The sequence below is a fragment of the Natrix helvetica genome (assembly GCF_964273705.1).
Source record: "Natrix helvetica genome assembly, chromosome: 4".
NCBI classification, from domain to species: domain Eukaryota; kingdom Metazoa; phylum Chordata; class Lepidosauria; order Squamata; family Natricidae; genus Natrix; species Natrix helvetica.
The window spans coordinates 3,816,402-3,840,236 of NC_138550.1; the positions used below are offsets into that span (position 1 = coordinate 3,816,402).

General features: G+C 43.9%; 2 protein-coding genes across 2 annotated transcripts in view; both read left to right on the plus strand.

Moving 5' to 3' along the window:
• Positions 1–22,189, plus strand: part of LOC309391624 (retinal guanylyl cyclase 2-like) — a 60,769-nt gene extending 38,580 nt beyond the window's left edge. The window contains exons 19-22 of the mRNA XM_081952296.1: positions 16,669–16,767; positions 20,393–20,487; positions 21,043–21,128; positions 21,987–22,189. Of these exons, the coding sequence (XP_081808422.1) occupies positions 16,669–16,767; positions 20,393–20,487; positions 21,043–21,128; positions 21,987–22,080 (374 nt within the window). The 3' untranslated portion in view covers positions 22,081–22,189. The remainder of the gene's footprint in view (positions 1–16,668; positions 16,768–20,392; positions 20,488–21,042; positions 21,129–21,986) is intronic.
• Positions 2,352–7,964, plus strand: LOC309391626 (transforming growth factor beta activator LRRC32-like; the record flags this gene model as incomplete). The annotated part of the gene is made up of 2 exons (XM_081952298.1): positions 2,352–2,399; positions 5,626–7,964. 2 exons carry the CDS (start codon positions 2,352–2,354, stop codon positions 7,537–7,539), a joined length of 1,962 nt encoding a protein of 653 aa, XP_081808424.1. The 3' UTR covers positions 7,540–7,964.
• Positions 22,190–23,835: the final 1,646 nt, after the last annotated feature.

The window sequence follows — 23,835 nt, forward strand, 5'->3', positions numbered from 1 at the left end:
GTAAGGTTAGCTTGGGTTAGCTGAGAAAAAAAAACACAAGGAAAACCCCCTTTGTAGCAGGTAGTCCTCGACGTATGACCACAATTGTGCCCAAAATTTCTGTCGCTAAGTGAGACAGTTGTTGAGGGTTAAGTGAGTTTGCCCCATTTTGCCATCCTTTCTTGCCACAAATGGTCAATTGGTTTAATTTGGCCCCGTGAATTTCACCCATCGTCTGGATTCGTGCCCTAAACTGAATCCTAAGCGAGCCAAATGCCTGCGTTGGCCAATAACATCCACGTTGTAAAACAAGCCACAGGGGCTATGACTGAGTTGTGTAAACAGAGACACAGAATGAAAATCACGTGAAGGATTAGTACCGCTTTATAAAACCCTAGTAAGGCCACACCTGGAATACTGCGACCAATTTTGGTCACCACACTGCAAAAAAGGTGTTGAGACTTTGGAAAAAGTTCAGCTCCTATTCTATTCTATTCTATTCTATTCTATTCTATTCTATTCTATTCTATTCCATTCCATTCTATTTCTATATTCTATTCCATTCCATTCATTTCTATTTCTATATTCTATTCTATTCTATTTCCATTTCCATTTCTATATTCTATTCTATTCTATTTCTATATTCTATTCCATTCCATTCCATTCATTTCTATTTCTATATTCTATTCTATTCTATTTCCATTTCCATTTCTATATTCTATTCTATTCTATTTCTATATTCTATTCCATTCCATTCCATTCCATTCTATTCTATTCTATTTCTATATTCTATTCCATTCCATTCCATTCATTTCTATTTCTATATTCTATTCTATTCTATTTCCATTTCCATTTCTATATTCTATTCTATTCTATTCTATTCTATTTCTATATTCTATTCTATTCTATTCTATTCTATTTCTATATTCTATTCTATTCTATTTCTATATTCTATTCTATTTCTATATTCTATTCTATTCTATTTCTATATTCTATTCTATTTCTATATTCTATTCTATTTCTATATTCTATTCTATTCTATTTCTATATTCTATTCTACTGTACTCTATTCCATTCCATTCCATTTATTCTATTTCTATATTCTATTCCATTCCATTCTATTCATTTCTATTTCTATATTCTATTCTATTCTATTTCCATTTCCATTTCTATATTCTATTCTATTCTATTCTATTTCTATTTCTATATTCTATTCTATTCTATTTCTATATTCTATTCTATTTCCATTTCCATTTCTATATTCTATTCTATTCTATTCTATTTCTATATTCTATTCTACTGTACTCTATTCCATTCCATTCCATTCATTTCTATTTCTATATTCTATTCTATTTCCATTTCCATTTCTATATTCTATTCTATTCTATTCTATTTCTATATTCTATTCTATTTCTATATTCTATTCTATTCTATTTCTATATTCTATTCTACTGTACTCTATTCCATTCCATTCCATTTATTCTATTTCTATATTCTATTGCATTCCATTCCATTCATTTCCATTTCTATATTCTATTCTATTTCTATTTCTATATTCTATTCTAATTTCCATTTCTATATTCTATTCTATTCTATTTCTATATTCCATTCTATTCTATTTCCATTTCTATATTCTATTCTATTTCCATTTCTATATTCTATTCTATTCTATTCCTATTTCTATATTCTATTCTACTCTACTCTACTCTATTCCATTCCATTATTTCTATTCCATTCCATTCCATTCCATTCTATTCTATTCTATTCTATTCCTAACCAGGTTTAGCACATGGTATGAATTGAAATTCCACTTAATACCATCTAATATCACCTAATGAGGATTCCCTGGAGAAGAGCCTCATGCTGGGAACAATGGAGGGCAGAAGAAGAAGGGGGCGACAGAGAAGGAGGTGGCTGGATGGAGTCACTGAAGCAGTCGGCTTGAGCTTCAATGGACTCCAGAGGATGGTAGAGGACAGGAAGGCCTGGAGGAACGTGGTCCATGGAGTTGCGATGGGTCAGACATGACTTCGCAACTAACAACAACATGAATTGAAAGCAGCTGCAAGGCTGTTCACTGAACTGGTTAAGCGAATGCCAGCCAAAAAGTGATTGAAGGCTCTCTGCTAAATTACAGCTGATGCAACATTTGGATTAAAGCCTTTGGCTTTTGTGCAGTTTCTGCTCTGGGAATCCAGAATCAACAATTCTTGTTTCCTATCTTTAGCAAACAGAGCAATTCCACTGTCCGACATCACTGCAATGATGCAATCCAGGAAAAGCGAAATCACAGGATCTCTTCTTATGGTCTTATGCTGTCCAGATAATGGGCCACAGAGCATTTTTCTTCCCTTGCCAATGAGCAGGGCAAGATGCTGTGGCTCGCCAGTGGCCAGCGAAGCGGCTGGCAGATTCGGATAGTGAGGAGGTTGGGGAGGAAGATGGGCCAGTCCTGGAGTCTGGGGAAGGCTCTGATGAGGGCTCTGTGTCGGAGGCAGAGAGGGGGTCAAAGCCGTATGCCAGTTATCAGCTGCCTCCGGAGTCAGACATCAGTGAAGCAGAAGAACAACTGGAGCCTGTTCCCAGTGTGCGCATGCACAGAGTTGCCAGACAAAAGGAACAGCTAAAAAACAGGGGTTGACTCGGGAGTAAGGCCACAGGTGGAGAGTGAACGGCCCCTCCCAGACAGAATAAAGAGGAGCGAAAGGGGAGTGGAGTTTGCAGGAGACAATTAGTTCGCTTCATTAGTATGAAGATTTGTTCGTGACTCTCAGAGACTCCTTGCCAAATATTTTCTGGTACAGCCATTGTGTTTGGAAGATCTCGGCCTGGCATCTCTCCAAGCCTGATAAGTTTATGGTTGTAAATTCACCCTTGAAAGACTGTTTGCTGGGACTTTGCTGGATGTGAATGAGAGGAATTCACATGAGCTTCATAAAAAGGGGTTTTGTTGTGACAAGGAGGCTGCTCCGCGATGGATGGATGGATGGATGGATGGATGGATGGATGGATGGATAGATAGATAGATTAGCTAGATAGGTAGGTAGGTAGATTTAGATAGATAGATAGATAGATAGATAGATAGATAGATAGATAGATAGATAGATAAAATAGATAAGATAGATGGATGATAGATAAGAGATAGATAGATAGATAGATAGATAGATAGATAGATAGATAGATAGATAGATAGATAGATTAGCTAGATAAGTAGGTAGGTAGGTAGATATAGATAAAATAGATAAGATAGATGGATGATAGATAGATAGATAGATAGATAGATAGATAGATAGATAGATAGATAAAATAGATAAGATAGATGGATGATAGATAAGAGATAGATAGATAGATGATAGATAGATAGATAGATAGATAGATAAGCTAGCTAGCTAGCTAGCTAGCTAGCTAGAGAGATAGATAGATAGATAGATAGATAGATAGATAGATAGATAGATGATAGATAGATAGATAGATAGATAGATAGATAGATAGATAGATTAGCTAGATAGGTAGGTAGGTAGGTAGATATAGATAAAATAGATAAGATAGATGGATGATAGATGATAGATAGATAGATAGATAGATAGATAGATAGATAGATAGATAGATAGATAGATAGATTAGCTAGATAGGTAGGTAGGTAGGTAGATATAGATAAAATAGATAAGATAGATGGATGATAGATAAGAGAGAGATAGATAGATAGATAGATAGATAGATAGATAGATAGATAGATAGATAGATAGATAGATAGATTAGCTAGATAGGTAGGTAAGTAGGTAGGTAGGTAGATATAGATAGCTAGATATAATAGATAAGATGGATGATAGATAATAGACAAACAGATAGATAACAGAGGTGACAGATGGGTAATAGTTAAATGATAGATCAGAGAGAGAGAGAGAGTGAGACATGAGACAGAGAGAGATAGCTAGCTAACTAGTTGGATAGATGAATGGATGGATGGATGGATAGACAGGCAGGCAGACAGATGATGGATAGACAGACAGACAGACAAACAAACAAACAAATGATAGATAGATAGACAGACAGAGAGATAGATGATATAGATGATAGATGTGTAATAGTTATGTTAGATCAACAGAGAGAGAGACAGACAGACACACACATATATATCTAACATTGCCAAATTGGAGACTTCCTGTGGAGCTGCAGTCCCTGTAAACAGGAGACATCCTGTTTCCTTTCGGCATTCTTTCTGCTCCCCTCTGGGAATGCCCTTAATAGACTGGAGCCCCCTCTCCCCCCCCCACCCGCCCCCAAGGAGCTATATTGGTCTCCAAGAACAAAAGCCAAAGAGGAAGGGAAGTCTGGACAAACGGAGGAGAAGTTCAGAAGGAGCCTCCGGGTGGACAAGAGGACAATCTGGTGCCAGGCAGGAAACATGGGTAGTCCTCAACGTACGACCGCAATGGGGACCAGAATTTCAATCGCTTTGTACGGTGGTTTGCTAAGTGAATCGCACCCAACCTTCTTCTTTTGCCCACTTTGCTAAGCAAATCACGGCGGTTGTTAAGTGAACCTGACGGTTGTTAAATAAATCCAGCTTTCCCCATTGACCTGGATTGTTGGAAACCAGCTGAAGGCTGCAAATGGCCATAAGTGTGAGGACGGGCCCTACGTCGCTTTTTTCAGTGTCGGTGTAACTTTGAACGGTTGCTAAATGAATGGTTGTAAGTTGAGGGCCGTCTGCAGTTTACATTGGAAAGTTATTATGGGTTAGGTCAGAGGTTGGCAAACTTAAACACTCAAAGAGACATTTGGACCCGTTCCCCACTCTACGGCCAGGGGAGGGTTTTCCAGTTGTCTCCACAATTGATAGGGCTTTCGGTTAGGACAGGTAGAGGAAAAAGTACGCCGTGCTAGGAGGAGACTCTATGGTGGGGAAACTGAACTTCCGGTCAGCTCCAGAATTGAACGGGGGGCTTCCGGTTAGGACCTTTGTGGCTCCCGGCGTTTTCTTTTCTGTGGGTCCAAATGGCTCTTTGAGCGTTTAAGTTTGCCGACCCCTAGTCTAGGGTTTCCTGCTTGAGCAGGGGGTTGGACTAGAAGACCTCCAAGGTCCCGTCCAACTCCATTATCCTGTTAATGCAGAGGGACCAATTAGCAAAACATCCATATTAGACATTTATTTTTTATTTTATTATTATTAATCCAATTTATAGGCCGCTCCCTCTCCACCAAGGGACTCGGGGCGGCGTACAATTCATTACATAACAAATAAATGATAGCACATGGTGAGTTCGGGTCCTGTGAATAAAACTCTTCTAGCGTATAGAGCGTACAAGAAGCAATGGGTGAAAACTAATCAATGAGAGAAGCAACTTAGAACTGAGGAGAAATTTCCTGACAGTGAGAACAATCAATCAGTGGAACAGAAGTTGCCTCCAGAAGTTGTGAATGCCCCAACACTGGAAGTCTTTAAGAAGATGTTGGATAGCCATTTGCCTGAAACGGTATAGGGTTTCCTGCCTAGGCAGGGGGTTGGACTAGAAGACCTCCAAGGTCCCTTCCAACTCTGCTATTGTATTGTACTGTATACAGAATTGATCTGCGAATGTTCTTCTCCGGTGTGAATATCATCACGATTTTGATTCCCCCTCCCCATTCTCTTCTTTCCTACAGAGAAACTTCGAGGCGTTGTGTCGAAACTTGGATCTTCACCAGGTGCCTCCGGAGCTTCAGCCGGACGTGTCTAAAATCGACCTCTCCGGAAATAAGATTCGAAACGTCACCGAGAGTCCCCTGACCTTCTTCGCTTCCCTGCGTCACTTGGACTTAAGTTCCAACCTGATCGGATTTGTCAAGCCTGGGATCTTCGCGGAGATGAAGAACTTGGAGGACATCAACTTGGCCAACAACCGGCTCTATCTCTTGGCTCAGGAAGATCTGTGGGTTGGGTTACTACCCCAAGTGAGGAGACTAGATCTGTCTCGCAACAGTCTCTACAGCGGGATGGCCGAACATTTCATCCACCAGGCGCCCTCATTGCAATACCTTTCCTTGGCGGAAAACAGCATCATACACCTCTCCCACAGCATGTTCCTAGGGTCTCCAGAGCTGGTGGAAGTCAACCTCCACAACAACATGATTATGGAGATAGAAGAAGGCGCATTTGAGAGCCTGACGCGTCTCTCCAAGCTGGATCTCTCCATGAACTCCCTCACTTGCATCGTGGAGTTCAACCTCCGGCAGTTGGAAGTTCTCGACCTCAGTCGGAACAGCCTCGAGTCCTTCCACTCCGCCCAGTCGGAGGAGGACTTCAACTTGATCTGGCTTGACCTGAGTCAGAACAAGCTCCTTCGCTTCCCTGTTCTCCCTCAAGGACAAAAGCTGGCTTACTTAAACCTAACCAACAACATCATGCAATTTGTAATGGTGGACTCCCATAGCGACGTAGACTACCAGTGGGAAGATGGGCCTCAATATCCCAACAATTCCCGTCCTCCCTACTTGCCTGCCCTGTTATCCTTGGACCTGAGTTACAATGAGATCCAATCCATCCCAAGCCAATTCTTTGACTCCATGTTGTCCCTCCAGTTCCTTAATTTGAGCAAAAACTGCCTGCAGACTTTTGGGACAACCAACGAGCTGGCCTCATTGTCCGTCCTTGACCTTAGCTGCAACTCTTTGAAGGACCTTCTGTTGGACACCAACACCTTGAGTGGTTTGCAAGAGTTCCACCTCCAAGACAACTATCTTCAGGAGCTGCGTCCAGATATCTTCCAAGGTCTTCCACATCTCCAGTGGCTTGATCTGAGACACAACAAGGTCCACCTCTGTGACATGCATCCAGTAGCAGGGAGGCACCGGTTGTCCCCTAACGTCCCTCGCGGCTGTGTCTCGTTCGTGCGAGTTCCCCAACTTCAATATTTGTATCTTTCGGCCAATCGTTTGAAGGACCTACCCATGTACAACTTCTTCGGGACAAAGCTTAGGGTACTGGATGTCTCCATGAACTGGGGGCTTCAGATCGGAGCCCAATCGTTGGTCGGGTTGGAATTCTCGCTGGAATATCTGGATTTACACGGGAACGGACTCACCACCCTGAACGTGGATTTCTCTCTTTTCCCTCACCTCAGATATCTCAATCTGTCGGACAATCGGCTCAGCTGGTTGCCCGCTTGGTCAGAAGACTGTTGCGTCCTCGAAGTCTTAGATCTTCACAACAACAGCTTCAACAGCTTGAAAAATAGCCAGATTCCAGCTCTGGAGAAAAACCTACGGAATCTCTACCTGGTAGGGAATCCACTGAGTTGTTGTGGGAATGTCTGGCTCTCTCAAATGATCCATAAAGCCGTGGTGGAGATCCCCGATCTAGACATGGTCAAGTGTCAGTTCTCCCGGAGTTTGGGGTTTGAGGAGGAAGAGGTCCACGTGAGCCATGTCCGGCCAGAAGACTGCGAGAGGGAGGACCTCAAGAAAACAACCGTTTTGATTTTGTTGGCAACTCTGCTGGTTCTCTCGCTGATCGTCATCGGAGTTGGCTTGGTTTGTTGTTATCGGAGACACTTATTTGGGCGTCATTACAAGGTGTAGACCGAGGGAGGTCTTGCACGGTTGTGTTTCCATCTTATGGACATTGGACAACACCCTGGAGCCAAAGGGGCGATTCGATTCCACCAGGGAGTTTTCAAAAGGCTGTGAAAGTTCAGATGACACGTTTGTGACTCATTCTCACGTCTCCCAAGTTGTCATCTAGGGAGAACATTGTTGAAGATAACACTATTACAGATTAAGGGAGAACATGAGGCCAAGGTACTTCCTTATGGATCTAGAACTGGGCTTCCCAACCTTGGCAACTTACAAAGAAGAACCTTGAGGTTCTTCTTATAGAATTTAAGAACTTTGAGGCTCTTCTTGAAGAATTTAAGAACTTTAAGGCTCTTCTTGAAGAATTTAAGAACTTTGAGGCTCTTCTTAAAGAATTTAAGAACTTTGAGGCTCTTCTTAAAGAATTTAAGAACCTTGAGGTTCTTCTTATAGAATTTAAGAACTTTGAGGCTCTTCTTAAAGAATTTAAGAACCTTGAGGTTCTTCTTATAGAATTTAAGAACTTTGAGGCTCTTCTTGAAGAATTTAAGAACTTTGAGGCTCTTCTTGAAGAATTTAAGAACTTTGAGGCTCTTCTTGAAGAATTTAAGAACTTTGAGGCTCTTCTTGAAGAATTTAAGAACTTTGAGGCTCTTCTTGAAGAATTTAAGAACTTTGAGGCTCTTCTTGAAGAATTTAAGAACTTTGAGGCTCTTCTTAAAGAATTTAAGAACTTTGAGGCTCTTCTTAAAGAATTTAAGAACTTTTAAAGAAGAGATTGGACAACCATTGGCCTGAAATGGTATAGGGTTTATTCCTCGAGGAGGGGGTTGGACTAGAAGACCTTCAAGGTCCCTTCCAATTCTTGTTATTCTGCTCCTTTGCATATATCTAGAAGGACTAGGTGACCTGACTCTTCCAATATTTGAGGAGCTGTCACAGAGAAGAGGGGGGTCAACCTATTCTCCAAAGCCCCCGAGGGCAGGACAAGAAGTAAGATCAAAGATGATCAAAGAGAGAAGCAACCTAGAACTAAGGAGGAATTTGCTGGCAGTGACAACAACTAACCAGTGGAACAGCTTGCCACCAGAAATCGTGGATGTTCCATCAATGGAAGCTTTTAAGAAGAGATTGGACAACCATTTGCCTAGGGTTTCCTGCTTGAGCAGGGGGTTGGACTGGAAGACCTCCAAGGTCCCTTCCAACTCTGTTTTTTCTGTTCAGATGGGTAGACTTCAACTCCCAGAATTCCCTAGCCAGTTGTGCGTAACAGAATGAGGAAATTATGTTATATTCTGTTATTCTGTTAAAATGAGAAGAGATGATAAATGAAGAAAGACGTCACTCGCTTAGAGTCATCCTAAGGAGACAGTCAAAAATGCCAAGATGGCGGCTGTAACCCTACAAATGGAAGCCTGGCCACATTTTATGTGTGTGAGGGGCACAACCCCAAATGGCTGTGTGGCTACCATCCATCACTTCCTCCTCACACTGTTCTGGATTTGTGGAGTTTTCTTCCATTGGGTTCTTTGTTGGAGTCAGGGGCTCCATCCCAGGGGTGCCAGAGGTCAAAAAAGTCAAAATGGAGGCCACTCTGAGGTTATTTCAGCCCTGCCGGATTTTTATGAATTGCACAGAAAAGCTGGTGGAGTTAGGATAATACAATAATACAATAATACAATAGTAGAGTTGGAAGGGACCTTGGAGGTCTTCTAGTCCAACCCCCTGCCTAGGCAGGAAACCCTATACCGTTCCAGACAAATGGCTATCCAACATCTTCTTAAAGACTTCCAGTGTTGGGGCATTCACAACTTCTGGAGGCAAGCTGTTCCACTGATTAATTGTTCTAACTGTTAGGAAGTTTCTCCTCAGTTCTAAGTTGCTTCTCTCCTTGATTAGTTTCCACCCATTGCTGGAAAGCATGGTACCTTTGTGGCTGCCATCTTGACTTTTTTGACCCCCGCTGTGCGGAGGCCCCTTGCTCAGTATGCAGGAAGGTCTGAGGAAATATAAATTATAGACTTCACCAGTATTGTTGTTATATTATGTTATATTTGCACTATCTGCTTTTATTGGCAAGCTTGAAGAAATGGATAGATTCTTTGAAACAAGCAAAATACTATAAAATTACACTCAGATACTTTTTCATCTATATGTTTTTTGGCAATGATATAAAAAGTAAGGGCTTTAATGGCGGGAGGGAGATTTCTCCCTCCTGCCTGTTTTATCTGAGATCTCCTAGTGGTCTACCATTCATCTCCTCACCCCTCTGACCTTTGCATGAAGAAGCAGACGGATATTTCCCAACCAGCAAAATATCATAAGTCTTGATAAGTTTATAATAAGTTTATATACATTTTATAAGTACCAGAAAATCACACTCAACTTCTTTTTCATTGTGCATGGAGCTGGTTTTTTTTTTTTTTTTTGCAATGATGTGAGAAGTATTTCCTTTGTTTTGGTTTTTTTTTTTCAAGGGGGAATTTCTCCATCCTGCCTACTTTTCTCTGAGATCTCCTAGTGGTCCCTTCTCCAAGTCCAAACCAGCCTGATGTTTGTATTTTAATTTTCGACCTTTGTATTTTAATTTTCGACCTTTGCATTTTAATTTTCAACCTTTGCATTTTAATTTTCGACCTTTGCATTTTAATTTTCAACCTTTGCATTTTAATTTTCAACCTTTGTATTTTAATTTTCGAGATCAGCCGGAATGGTCTCAGCGTTGTCATTTCCTGTAAATTAAGTTTCCATAGTTTAAATATGGAGCCTGGGACAATTTCCCTGCTTTTTTTAAAAAAAATAAAAGAGTTTTGTCCTGCCATGGGTGCAATTTAACTGGACAAAAGGCTCAAACTACCTCTCTCTTTTTTTGGGGGGGGGGAGTTTTTTATTTTTTATTCTCTTACATACAATTAGAGGGATACAGATACCGCCCGCCTGAGCTCCTTACCGTTTTTTTTAAGGTGGAATGGGAACACTGGAACAGAGCCAGTATGAATGTGTGAATGGAGGCGTCCACTAACTAGGGTTTAAAAAAAACAATCAAGAAGGCAGCTTGAAGGAGCATCGTCAGCTCCAGCTGCATTCGTGTGGGATGCGCTGCTTTGGCCTCCATTTTGACTTTTTTGACCACACCCTGCACAAAGCAGTGTTATCCTTCAAGCTTGTCTGCTGGATTGCTAGTGTGAGGCAGGACCTGGGCAAAAAGGAACCACATGAATGTGGAAGATGCTGGTTTGATTGAGCTACATTAAATCCCCAACTGGACTAATGCAATTGCTGTTGCTCATGAAGATGTTTTGTCTAAACAAATAAACTATATTATGTCATGCTGGGATGATCTGTTTCTCTGTTATTCTGTTGCGTAACTCTTTCTTTCTTTCCCTTCTCTTCCCCCTTCCTTCTCTTCTTCCTCCTTCTGCTTCTCCTTTCTACCTCCTCCTCCTCTTCTCCTCCTCCTCCCTCCCTCCCTTCTTCCCTTCCCTTCTCTCGTCTCCTCCCCTCCCTTTCCCATCTTTCTTTCTCTTTCTTTCCCTTCTCTTCCCTCTTCTTCCTCTTCCTTCTCTTCTTCCTCTTCCCCTTCCTCCTCCTTCTGCTTCTCCTTTCCTCCTCCTCCTCCTCACCTCCTCCTCCCTCCCTTCCGTCTTCTTCCCTTTCCTTCTCTCCTCTCGTCTCCTCCCCTCCCTTTCCCACCTTTCTTTCTTTCTTTCTTTCTTTCTTTCTTTCTCTTTCTTTCTTTCTTTCTTTCTTTCTTTCTTTCTTTCTTACTTACTTACTTACTTAGTTACTTTCCCTTCCCTCTTCTTCCTCTTCCCCTTCTTCCTCCTTCTGCTTCTCCTTTCCTCCTCCTCCTCTTCTTCTCCTCTCCCTCCCTTCCTTCTTCTTCCCTTTCCTTCTCTTATCTCCACCCTTCCCTTTCCCATCTTCCTACCTTCCTTCCTTCTCTTCCACGTCCACCCTTTCTCCTTCATCATCATCATCATCATATTTCCCACCTTTGCTTTTGTTAACTCAAAGTGCCCTTTATATACCCGATGCTCCATCTCCCACTCTGCCCCGTGAAGTCCGCACACATCGGCTGGGGAATTCTGGGAGTTGAAGTCCACGCATCTCAAAGGCTCCCTTTGTAAAAGGGGGAAACCAAAATCCCACAACAACACTCAACCATGAGAGGAATGGGACCTGGGAGGAGACAAATGCCAACAAGCATCACGTCCTACCTTGTAGGGCTGTTGTAGGAGGCCCGCCAAAGGGGACCGAGAACATTGGTGGCATCTGTAACTCACCAGCCTCGTTTGAATCATTTTTCTTCAATGCAGAGGCAAGGCCACATCTGGCTTTAGGTCCTTATAAGAATTGGGTGTGTATGTGAAGCGCAGCCCTCGTCATGCATTTCAGCTTCCCAAGAGGCCAAATTACAAAGCAAATGGAATAAATTAGTCGCCCGTCTGCCTGGAGAATTTCTCAAGAAAACACAAAGTTTGAGTCACTCGCGCTCTCTGTTTAATAAAACATCCCTAGGAAGACCAAAGTGGACTTTGGAGCTGGGCCCAACGGACACATCGTTTTTGGCTTGCTATTCAGCTATTGTTCCTCAACAAACAGGACGTAACTGTGGCTGGACAAAAAACCCAGAAACAGGTGGGTAGCCATTGTGCTTTTGGGGAAGAAGTGTGCCGGCAAAAACAAATGCTTTTTTAAAAAAAAGGTTTCAACTAAAAGGAAAGATAGCAAGCTGTGTTATTTTCCAACCTTCAATTAGAATAGAGTTGGAAGGGACCTTGGAGGTCTTCTAGTCCAACCCCCTGCTCAAGCAGGAGACCCTACACCATACTAGACAAGTGGCTGTCCAGTCTCTTCCTAAAAAAAATCCAACAATGAAGCAACTTTAATGATTAACATCACTAAGTGTTGTATCTTTTTACTCCTGATGAATATATTTTATTCTCCTTATGTACACTGAGAGCATCTGCACCAAAGACAAATCCCTTGTGTGTCCAATCACACTTGGCCAATAAAGAATTCTATTCTATTCTATTCTATTCTATTCTATTCCATTCCATTCTACTCTATTCTACTCTACTCTACTCTACTCTACTCTACTCTACTCTACTCGATTCCATTCCATTCCATTCCATTCCATTCTATTCTCTATTCATTCCATATTCTATTCTATCCTATTCATTCTATTCTATCCTATCTATCCTATTCTCTATTCATTCCATATTGTATTCTATTCTATTCTACTCTACTCTATTCTATATTCATTCCATATTCTATTCTATTCTATCTATTCTATTCTCTATTAATTCCATATTCTATTCTATTCTATTCTATTCATTCTATTCTATCCTATTCATTTCCATTCTATCCTATTCTCAATCAATCAATCAAACTTTAATTTATAAACCGCACCCTTTCCTAAACAGGACTCGGGGCGGTGTACAGTCATGTTAAAACAGTATTAAAACAGTATGAATATAAAATATGGATATAATTAAATATACAAATAAGTAAACGGAGGAGGTAGGATATGGACTGTACAATATTAAATTAAAATACAAATAAACATTAAAATTACCCTTAAAAACTACCCAATAAGTTGTTTGCCAGGAGGAAAAATGGGACTATAAATCAGTTAAGCCAGCTAATTGGAACAGGTGGGTCTTAAGCTTCTGTCGGAAGGAGCGGAGGTCGGTAGTAGTTCTAATATCGGGGGGGAGGTCATTCCAGAGGGTTGGGCCCATCACAGAGAAGGCTCTACTCCTGGGCGCCGCCCGTTGACACTGCTTAGTGGACGGCACCCGGAGGAGTCCCTCCCTGTGAGAGCGGATTGGTCGCAGGGATGTATGAGGTGAGATGCGATCCCGCAGGTAACTAGGTCTATCCTATTCTCTATTCATTCCATATTCTATTCTATTCTATTCTATTCTGTTCTATTCTATTCTATTCTATTCTTCTCTACTCTATTCTATTCTCTATTCATTCCATATTCTATTCTATTCTATCCTACTCTATTCTCTATTCATTCCATATTCTATTCTATTCTATTCTATTCTATTCTCTATTCTTTCCATATTCTATTCTATTCTATTTTATTCTATTCTCTATTCATTCCATATTCTATTCTATTCTATCCTATTCATTCTATTCTATTCTCTATTCATTCCATATTCTAATCTATCCTATTCTCTATTCATTCCATATTCTATTCTATTCTATTCTATCCTATTCTTCTGTACTCTACGTTACTCTATACTGTATTCTATTTTCTATTCATTCCAAATCAGCTGGCTGGCGGGAGATTGTGCATGCACGGTGGAGCTGACCTAGGATGACCGCTTGTGTGCTGGCACCAGTGGTGGGTTCCTCCCGGTACGGTACGGTATGGCCATACCGGTAGTAGTGGGGAGCAGCTGACGGTGTACCGGTACAGTGGCTTGTTTGGCCCACCCTCCCGCCCGCGTTCTATACCCGTTTTTAAAACAACCGGCCAATTGCACATGTGCGCACAGCGTTCAGCGCCTGCGCGAGCCCCAACAAGCATCTGGGGGTCACAGGGCCGGTGGATTGCGCACGAACAGGATGCTTGGCCCCGTGAGCAGCGTACCGGTAGCAACTGTAAGAGCAAGCCAGCACTGGCCCGCAGAGACAGCCCCATAGGTTCACCCTCACGGCCCTATATCATTTCAGACAAATGGTTGTCGAACGTCTTCTTCAAAACCCATAACAAAAATGGAGCCAGCCTGATGCTCAACCACAGGAAATATCACCCAGCATCCATCTCGGTGCTTTCTCTCACTTCCGGCTCATATTTTCCCTTAGAAACACAAATGGTGTTTTGATTTCCAGGTGGAGACCATCGGCGATGCTTACATGGTGGCATCGGGGCTCCCGAAACGCAACGGCCACAGGCACGCGGCTGAGATCGCCAACATGGCTCTGGATATCCTCAGCTCAGTGGGAGCCTTCAGGGTGAAACATATCCCAGATTTGCCAGTTAAGATACGGATGGGGCTGCATTCAGGTACCAAGGTGTATTTCTTCTCATCTCCGTACAAGAAGCAATGGGTGGAAACTAATCAGGGAGAGAAGCAACTTAGAACTGAGGAGAAACTTCCTGACAGTGAGAACAATTAATCAGTGGAACAGAAGTTGCCTCCAGAAGTTGTGAATGCCCCAACACTGGAAGTCTTTAAGAAGATGTTGGAGAGCCATTTGTCTGAAACGGTATAGGGTTTCCTACCTAGGCAGGGGGTTGGACTAGAAGACCTCCAAGGTCCCTTCCAACTCTGCTATTGTATTGTATTGTATTGTATTGTAAGTTTTCATTCTGGCATTAAATTTCACCAAGCCTTGAATTTCACTGATGGCTTCTTTGTCGTGCCTGCTTGTTCCTCGAAAATGGATGTTGATGGATACATCCTTGACACAATTTTCTGCTTCAAGTTTAAATCGTAATGTGACTCCTATGGTCATTTGAAAGCCGTGGATGAGGAATAATGGAAAGTGCGATGCACAGACGACAGGCTATACAGGTGGTCCTCAATTTATGACCACAATCGACTCCCGCCCCTCATTTCTGTTGCTAAGCAAAACATTCGTTAAGTGAGCTTTGTCCCATTTTAGGATCTTTCTTGCCACCGTTGTTAAATGAATCATTGCCATTAAGTTAGGTTGTTAAGTGAATCTGGCTTTGTTTGTAAGAAGGGCGCAAAAAGTTATCACATGACTCCAACCGTCGTAACTATGAGTCAGTTGCCAAGTGTCTGAATTTAGATTGTGTGAAAAACAGTCATAAGTCACTTTTTCCAGTGCCATCGTAACTTCGAACAGTCACTAAATGAACGGTTGTAAGTCGGGGACTGCCTGTATTCCTGCTTCAGCGTGAAATCACCGGAGTTCATTTAGTTTTAGAATTTATGTACCGGCCCACATGGATTCTGTCCTCTGGGCAGCTCCAATATCAGCACATGTTAAAACCAACAATGAATAAAACAAAATTGCAATAAATTTGAAGTCCTTAAAACTATAGTCCAACTTAACCATCGATGATTTTGGGGGAAAACTTTGCTTTGGATTAGCATAACGTGATGATGTTATCCATTCCAAATTGATGGAAACTGGACAAGGAGAGATTCAACCTGGAAATAAGGAGGAATTTCCTGACAGTGAGAACATTCAACCCATGGAACAGAAGTTGCCTTCGGAAGTTGTGGGAGCTTCATCCCTGGAGGCTTTCAAGAAGAGACTGGACTGCCATCTGTCAAAAATGGTGTAGGGTCTCCTGCTTGGGCATGGGGTTGCACTAGATGACCTCCAAGGTCCCTTCCAGCTCTGTTATACTATTCTATTCATTCAATTGAGTCTGAGTCTTGGCGATTCTACAGGCCGGATCTCTCCACATCTCTTGATATGGCACTATTTCTTTGCAATTTTCTAGCATCTGGTAGCAAGACCCAGATCCATCCGAGGTATTCGTTTTTTTAGAAGAATACAATAGCAGAGTTGGAAGGGACCTTGGAGGTCTTCTAGTCCAACCCCCTGCCTAGGCATGAAACCCTATACCGTTTCAGACAAATGGCTCTCCAACATCTTCTTAAAGACTTCCAGTGTTGGGGCTTTCACAACTTCTGGAGGCAACTTCTGTTCCACTGATTCACTGTTCTAACTGTCAGGAAATTTCTCCTCTGTTCTAAGTTGCTTCTCTCCTTGATTAGTTTCCACCCATTACTTCTTGTCTTGCCTTCAGGTGCCCTGTAGAATAGTTTGACTCCCTCTTCTTTGTGGCAACCCCTGAGATATTGGAAGACTGCTATCATGTCTCCCCTAGTCCTTCTTTCTCTTAAGCTAAACATACCCAGTTCCTGCAACCGTTCTTCATATGTTTCAGCCTCCAGTCCCCTAATCCTCTTTGTTGCTCTTCTCTGCACTCTTTCTAGAGTCTCCACATCTTTTCTACATCGTGGCAACCAAAACTGAATGCCGTATTCCAAGTGTGGCCTTACCAAGGGATTGTAAAGTGGTATTAACCTTTCACGTGATCTTGATTCTCTCCCCCTGTTGATGCAGTCTAGAATTGTGTTGGCTTTTTTGGCAGCTGCTGCACACTTTTAAAGCGTTTTATTTTCCTAGGTCCCTGTGCTGCAGGAGTGGTAGGCCTCACCATGCCCAGATACTGCCTATTTGGAGACACGGTGAATACGGCTTCCCGAATAGAGTCTACCGGATTGCGTAAGGATTGAGTGTTGTGTCAAAGAATGTTGGCATGGAGTTGCAGGCAAGGTCCTTGATCCCAAATTTGTCTGGGGGTGGGTGGGGACCGACCAGTGGTGAGTTCCTACCAGTTTGGACCGGTTCGGTAGTGGTTTGGCGGCCTGGGTCACCGGAACTGGCAGTGACCCAGGCCTGCCATGCCTCCCGAACCGGCTCTCTCAGTGACGGCGTAGGCACCGCCATCTTGTTTTTGGCTCCTGCACATGTGCAGTGTTTTTATTGTACTGTGCTTGCGACCACGAGAGAACCGGCAGTAGCGGCCTCTGGGACCCACCTGTGGGGCCGACCTATTCCTCAAAGCCCCTCAAGGCAGGACACGAAGCAATGGGCGGAGACCAATCAAGGAGAGAAGATACCTAGAACCATGGGTCCTCAAGTTACGGCCCGCGGGCCGGATGCGGCCCACCGAAGCCGTTAAGCCAGCCCATGCAGGACCATGAGGCTGCCTCCCACGCACACACATTGCCCCCCCACCCTTGCGTTGGCAGAACGCAGGACTTTTCTTTGCGAGCCCCATGGGCTAGAACTGAAAGGTAAGGCCAACAATATTGGCCTGCAGAATGCTTCTGGAGGTGGGAGGGGTGTGAAAAATGGGGCACACAGAGGCCCCAGGAGGCCAAAAAACTGGCGGAAATGGTCCATTTTTCACCTCTCCCGTCTCCAGAAGATAAAGAGAGACAGATAGACAGAGAGAGAGAGGGAGGGAGAGAGAGATTGAAAGAGAGAGAGAGAGAGAATGAGAGAGAGAGAGAGAGAGAAAGAGGGGGAGAGAGAGAGAGAGAGAGAGAAAGAGAGAAAAGAGTGAGAGAAGAAAGAGAGGGAGAGAGAGATAGAAAGAGGGGGAGATAGAAAGTGGGGGAGAGAGAAAGAGAGAGGAGAGAGAAAAAGAGAGAGGGAGAGAGAAAGAGAGAAAGAGAAAGATAGAAAAAGGGAGGGAGGGAGAAAGAGACAGAGAAAAGAGAGAGAGAGGGGGAGAGAGAGATAGAAAGATGGAAAGAGAGAGAGAAAAGAGGGGGGAGAGAGATAGAAAGAGAGAGAGAGAGAGACAAAGAGAGAGAAAAGAGAGAGAAGAAAAAAGGGAGAGAGAGTGTGTGACAGAGAGAGAGGGAGAGAGGGAGATATAGAAAGAGGGAGAGAGAGATAGAAAGAGGGAGGGAGAGAGAAAAAGAGAGAGAGAGGGAGAGAGAGAAAGAGAGAGAAAAGAGAGAGAAAAAGAGAGGGGGGAAGAGAGAAAGAAAGAGAGAAAGAGGGAGGGAGAGAGAAAGAGACAGAGAAAAGAGAGAGAGGGGGGGAGGGAGAAATAGAAAGATGGAGAGAGAGAAAAGAGAGGGGGGAGAGAGAGAAAGAGGGAGAGAGACAAAGAGAGAGAGAGAGAAAAAAAGGGAGAGAGAGAGTGTGACAGAGAGAGAGGAAGAGGGAGATATAGAACTAGGAGAGAGAGATAGAAAGAGGGAGGGAGAGAGAGAGAAAAGAGAGAGAGAAAGAGAGGGAGAGAGAGAGAAAAGGGAGAGAAGGGAGGGAGAGACACTTACTTGTCTGTAAGCTCCTTGGGGCTGAGAAGAATTGCTACAAAACTGAGTTTCCTGAAGTGAACCCCTAGACTCCTAAACAACTGAGAAAACAATAGAGAAAAAGAAAAGTCAACCAAAAGCGCAGCATGCAAATAAAAGCAAATAAAACACCCCCAGGAGCAGAACAAATTAAAGTTTAATTTGTGTGCATTGTTCAATGGACTGTTACATTGGTCACACCCCCTAGTCACATGACCACCTAGCCTCGCCCACCCAGTCATCTGCCCCCTCCCAATAGTCTGATGGACCGTGAATTGGCCCCCTGTTTAAAATTTTTGACTGACCCCTGCCTAGAACAAAGGAGAAATTTCCTGACAGTGAGAAAAATCCACCAGTGGAACAACTTGCCACCAGAAGTTGTGGCTGCTCCCAACACTGGAGGTTTTCCAGAAGAGATTAAGGAATAGGGATAACATGATAACAGTCTTTCAATATATTAAGGAAATTTCCTAACAGTTAGAACAATTAACCAGTGGAACTGCTTGCCTCCAGAAGTTGTGGGTGCTCCATCACTGGAGGCTTGGAATGGTATAGGGTCTCCTGCCTGAGTGGAGGTTGGACTAGAAGACCTCATCACTGCTTCATCAGTGGAGTTTTTAAGAAGAGTGTGGACAGCCAATGGTATAGGATCTCTTGCTTGAGCAGTGGGCTGGAATAGAAGACCCCCAAGGTCCCTTCCAACTCTGTTATTCTGCCCTCTTGCAAGCATTATATCAGAGAGAAAACAAGATGACCTTGATGGAAATAGACCAGTTTTGTTACCAGAGTAACAAAACATGGGGAAACCATGGTTTGAGCCCAAAACGACAAGAAGGCATTTGTCAGATAAACCGGACAGGAAACCGGATTAGTTAATTCTGCTTTCCTCCTTTTATTTCTCTCTTCTTTTTAAACGTATGCAGTGGTGGGATTCAGACGGTTCGGGACGGTTTGGGCGAACCGGTTGTTAAATTGCTGGCTGGCCTTGCCCCTTCCTGTCCTGGCCCTTCCAGGAGTCCCCACGCTCCCCGTTTTTGCTCCCAGAGGGATGCAGGAGGTCGAGTGCTGCTTGCCACGCCCACCATGGCCACCCCTATCCATCCAGTCATTAGGGTAGAGAACCGGTTGTTAAATTGCTGGCTGGCCCTGCCCCTTCCTGTCCTGGACCTTTTAGGAGTCCCCACACGCCCTGTTTTTGCTCCCAGGGGGATGCAGGAGGTGGAGTGCTGCCTGCCACGCCCACCATGGCCACCACTATCCATCCGGTCATTAGGGTAGAGAACGGTTGTTAAATTGCTGGCTGGCCCCACCCCTTCCTGTCCTGGCCCTTTTAGGGGTCCCCACACGCCCCGTTTTTGCTCCCAGGGGGATGCAGGAGGTCAAGTGCTGCCTGCCACGCCCACCATGGCCACCCCTATCCATCCAGTCATTAGGGTAGAGAACCGGTTGTTAAATTGCTGGCTGGCCCTGCCCCTTCCTGTCCTGGACCTTTTAGGGGTCCCCACATGCCCCGTTTTTGCTCCCAGGGGGATGCAGGAGGTGGAGTGCTGCCTGCCACGCCCACCATGGCCACGCCTATCCATCCGGTCATTAGGGTAGAGAACGGTTGTTAAATTGCTGGCTGGCCCCACCCCTTCCTGTCCTGGCCCTTTTAGGGGTCCCCACACGCCCCGTTTTTGCTCCCAGGGGGATGCAGGAGGTCGAGTGCTGCCTGCCACGCCCACCATGGCCACCCCTATCCATCCAGTCATTAGGGTAGAGAACCGGTTGTTAAATTGCTGGCTGGCCCTGCCCCTTCCTGTCCTGGACCTTTTAGGGGTCCCCACATGCCCCGTTTTTGCTCCCAGAGGGATGCAGGAGGTGGAGTGCTGCCTGCCACGCCCACCATGGCCACGCCTATCCATCCGGTCATTAGAGTAGAGAACCGGTTGTTAAATTATTTGAATCCCACCACGGATACCCATGTACAAGACTCGCGGAAGGGATGGTTTTTGCCTTTTCTTTCTTGGTTAAAAAAGCACCCAAAATTTCAGCCTACAGGATTCACATCAGCCAAAATACCATGCGGATCCTTCACAATCTCAAAGAAGGTTACAAAATGAACTTCAGAGGGAAGACAGAACTGAAGGTAAGAAGGTCGGACGGCCTGCAATCAGTGGTGGGATTCAATTTTTTTTTACTACTGGTTCTGTGGGCGTGGCTTGGTGGGCGTGGCAGGGGAAGGATACTGCAAAATCCCCATTTCCTCCTGATCAGTTGTTTGCGTTATTGTTTTTGTCCTTTTCTTTTGAGTGCTGAGGGATTTTGGGGAATGGGGTTTTTTTGGGGGGGGAAATGGATTTATAAGCCATGGTGATGCAGGGACGAGAATGCAGGCTGCTTCTGTTGACTGTCAGCGGCAAGCAGTTTCGGCAGTTCGAATCTCACCAGGCTCAAGGTTGACTCAGCCTTCCGTCTTTCTGTGGTGGGTAAAATGAGGACCTAGATGGTTGGGGGCAAGAGGCTGACTCTGTAAACCGCTTAGAGGGGGCTGTAAAAGCACTATGAAGCGGCATATAAGTCTAAGGGCTATTGCTATAAAACATAAGTAAGTGATTTTTTAAAAATAATAATAATAAAAAGCTACTATTCTTTTTTTAAAAATACCTATACTATTGGATTTACACATCCCTTTTTTAAACAGGGCAAAGGATTGGAAGACACCTACTGGTTAGTAGGCAAAAAAGGATTCACAAAAACCCTTCCTCGTCCTCCAGAAATAAAAGCTGGGTAAATATTATTGTGGTGCGCAATCAGCCAGATTTTCAGACTGGATTTGGCATTTTTATCGACCTATCGAGTCCTTCCCAAGAACCTGGGACAGGCAGTTGCTGTTTGAAGGTCTTTAAAGGTATCGTTGCAAGTAAAAAAAGGAAGGAAAGAGAATGATAGAGGAGAAAAGAGGAGGGAAGGAGGAAAGAGAGGAGAAAAGAGAAGGGAAGGGAGAGGAAGAGGAAGGGAGGAAGGAAGTGTGGGATGGATGGATGGATGGATTTAGGAAGGTGGAGGAAAGGGGGAGGAGGGAGAGAGGAGAGTGAAAGGGAAGGGGTGGGGAAGAGAATGGAAGGAAAGAGTAACTAAGGAAGGAAGGAAGAAAGAGAGAAAAGAAAGGAAAGAAAGAAAGAAAAGAAAAAGAAAGAATGAGAAAGGGAGTGGAGGATAGAAGGAAAGGGAAGAGGAAGGGAGGGAGGAAGGAAGAAGAATGGGAAGGGGAGAGGAGAAGAGAAAGGAAGGGAAGAGCAACTAAGGAAGGAAGGATGAAAAAGAAAGAAAGAAAAAAGGAAAGAAAAGGAAGAGAAAAGGAAGAATGAGAAAGGGAAGGGAGGGGAAGAGGAAAGAAGGGAGGGAGAGTGGAGGAAGGAAGGAAGGAAAGGGGAAAGGGAGGAGAGGGAAGGAGAGAAGAGAAGGAAAGGGAAGGAAAGATGGAGGGAGGGAGGGAGGGAGAAAGGGACAGAAGGTGTTGTAAGTCAAGGACTAGCTGTAGTAGAGGGTCTTTTGACATCTTCCTTACTGTGCTCCCATTATTTGAGGTTCTCACAGGCCTCCTAACCTGCCTTTTGTCCTCCAATTGCTGCTCCTTGTTCACAGCCAACCCTGGCAAGAAATAATCACCCGAGAAATTAAGGCTGCCATGATGATCTCCAAGAGGAAGTTCATGGACCAGCAGAGCCGAGAGCTGTAAAATGTGTACAGAGAGGAGGAAAACTTGCCCAACCTCCAAATCCTTCCTTCCTTTTCTGAGAAACCATCCTTAAAAGCATTTTACCGCAATGAAATATCAATTGAAAGCATTCGATAGTGTCGTGTGGGATTCTTGAATTAAGCCCTGGTGGTGTCAGTATGTGGCTTTTATGGGTTGAGGGATTGTGAGGGAAACTGGGAAGGGAAGCAAGAGAGAGTGGACCTAAACCAATGATGCACTTAACAGAATAATAGAGTTGGAAGGGACCCTGGAGATCATCTAGTCCAACCCTCTTGGTCAGGAAGAATACAAGGAATACATTTTTGAAACAGAATTTTAATACAAGACTGAAGATTGACAAGACAGACCCAGCTAGTCCTCGACTTATGACCACAATTGGGATCAGAATTTATGTTGCTAAGTAAAGTGGTTGTTAAATGATTCACACCAATTTTTAGACATTTGTAACCTTCCCAACTGGCTTCCGATGAGCAAAGTCAACGGGAGAAGCCGGCTCCCCTTAAAGACCGCACAATTAGCTTAACACAGGGGTGTCCAAACTTGGCAACTTTAAGACTTGTGGACTTCAACTCCCAGAATTCCCCAGCCAACTGGCTGGGGAATTCTGGGAGTTGAAGTCCACAAGTCTTAAAGTTGCCAAGTTTGGACACCCCTGGCTTAACAATTGCAGTGATTGGCTTAACCACCATAGCAAAAGAAATAGTTCTAAAATCATGCCTCACTTAACCATCACTTAGCAATGGAAATTTCGGGCTCAATTGTGGTCATAAGTTGAGGACTCACAGCCATTGGTTTTGTGACCATTCAAAGTTACAGCAGAGCTGAAAAAAGTAACTTATGACCGTTTTCCACATTTACGGCCGTTACAGCATTCCCATGGATCCAAATTCAGACACTTGGCAATTGACTCATATTTATGACGGTCGCAGTGTCCCGGGATATGTGATCCCCTTTTGCAATCTTCTGATGAGCAAGGTCAAGAGAAAAAAAAACAGATTCACTTAACTATATTATTAACATCAACTGCAATGATTCAATCAGAATAGAGTTGGAAGGGACCTTGGAGGTCTTCTAGTCCAACCCCCTGCTCAGCCAGGAAACCCTCTACCATCCCAGACAAGTGACTCTCCAGTCTCTTCTTAAAAACCTCCAGTGATGGAACACCCACAACTTCTGGTGGCAAGTAGTTCCACTGGTTAATTGTACTGACCGTCAGGAAATTTCTCCTTAGTTTTAGGTTGCTTCTCTCCTTGATTCTTCCTTAATAGACTTAGGTTGATTCGGTTAACAACTGTGGCAAGGAAGGTCATAAAATGGGGAGGAAAATTCACTTAACAACCTCTCATTTACCAATAGAAATTTTGGGTAGCATTCAGCCAGTTCGGACTGGCCCGCCCCCTTATGTAGCCTAGTTTTCGAGGCCGCGCGCATGCCTGCACATCGCATGCGTGAGCAAAGCGCATGCGTGGAAGGCTGCATGCATGCACGCTGGCGAAGCAGTGGTAAACCTAAGTGAATCCCACCGCTGGAGGCCGTATGTCGAGGACTATCTGTATGTGGAGATTCGTTCCCAATTAATTTTGTTTCCCAAATGAAGGCATCACCATCTCTGACCAGTAGGGGGCAGGCTGGATGCATCGCACAGGAGCCAAATTGCATGTCACTTGTAAGGCTTGTGCTGTCAATCATTCCCTCGCCAAACATTTTCTCCCTTAAACTTTCTTAAACTCATCC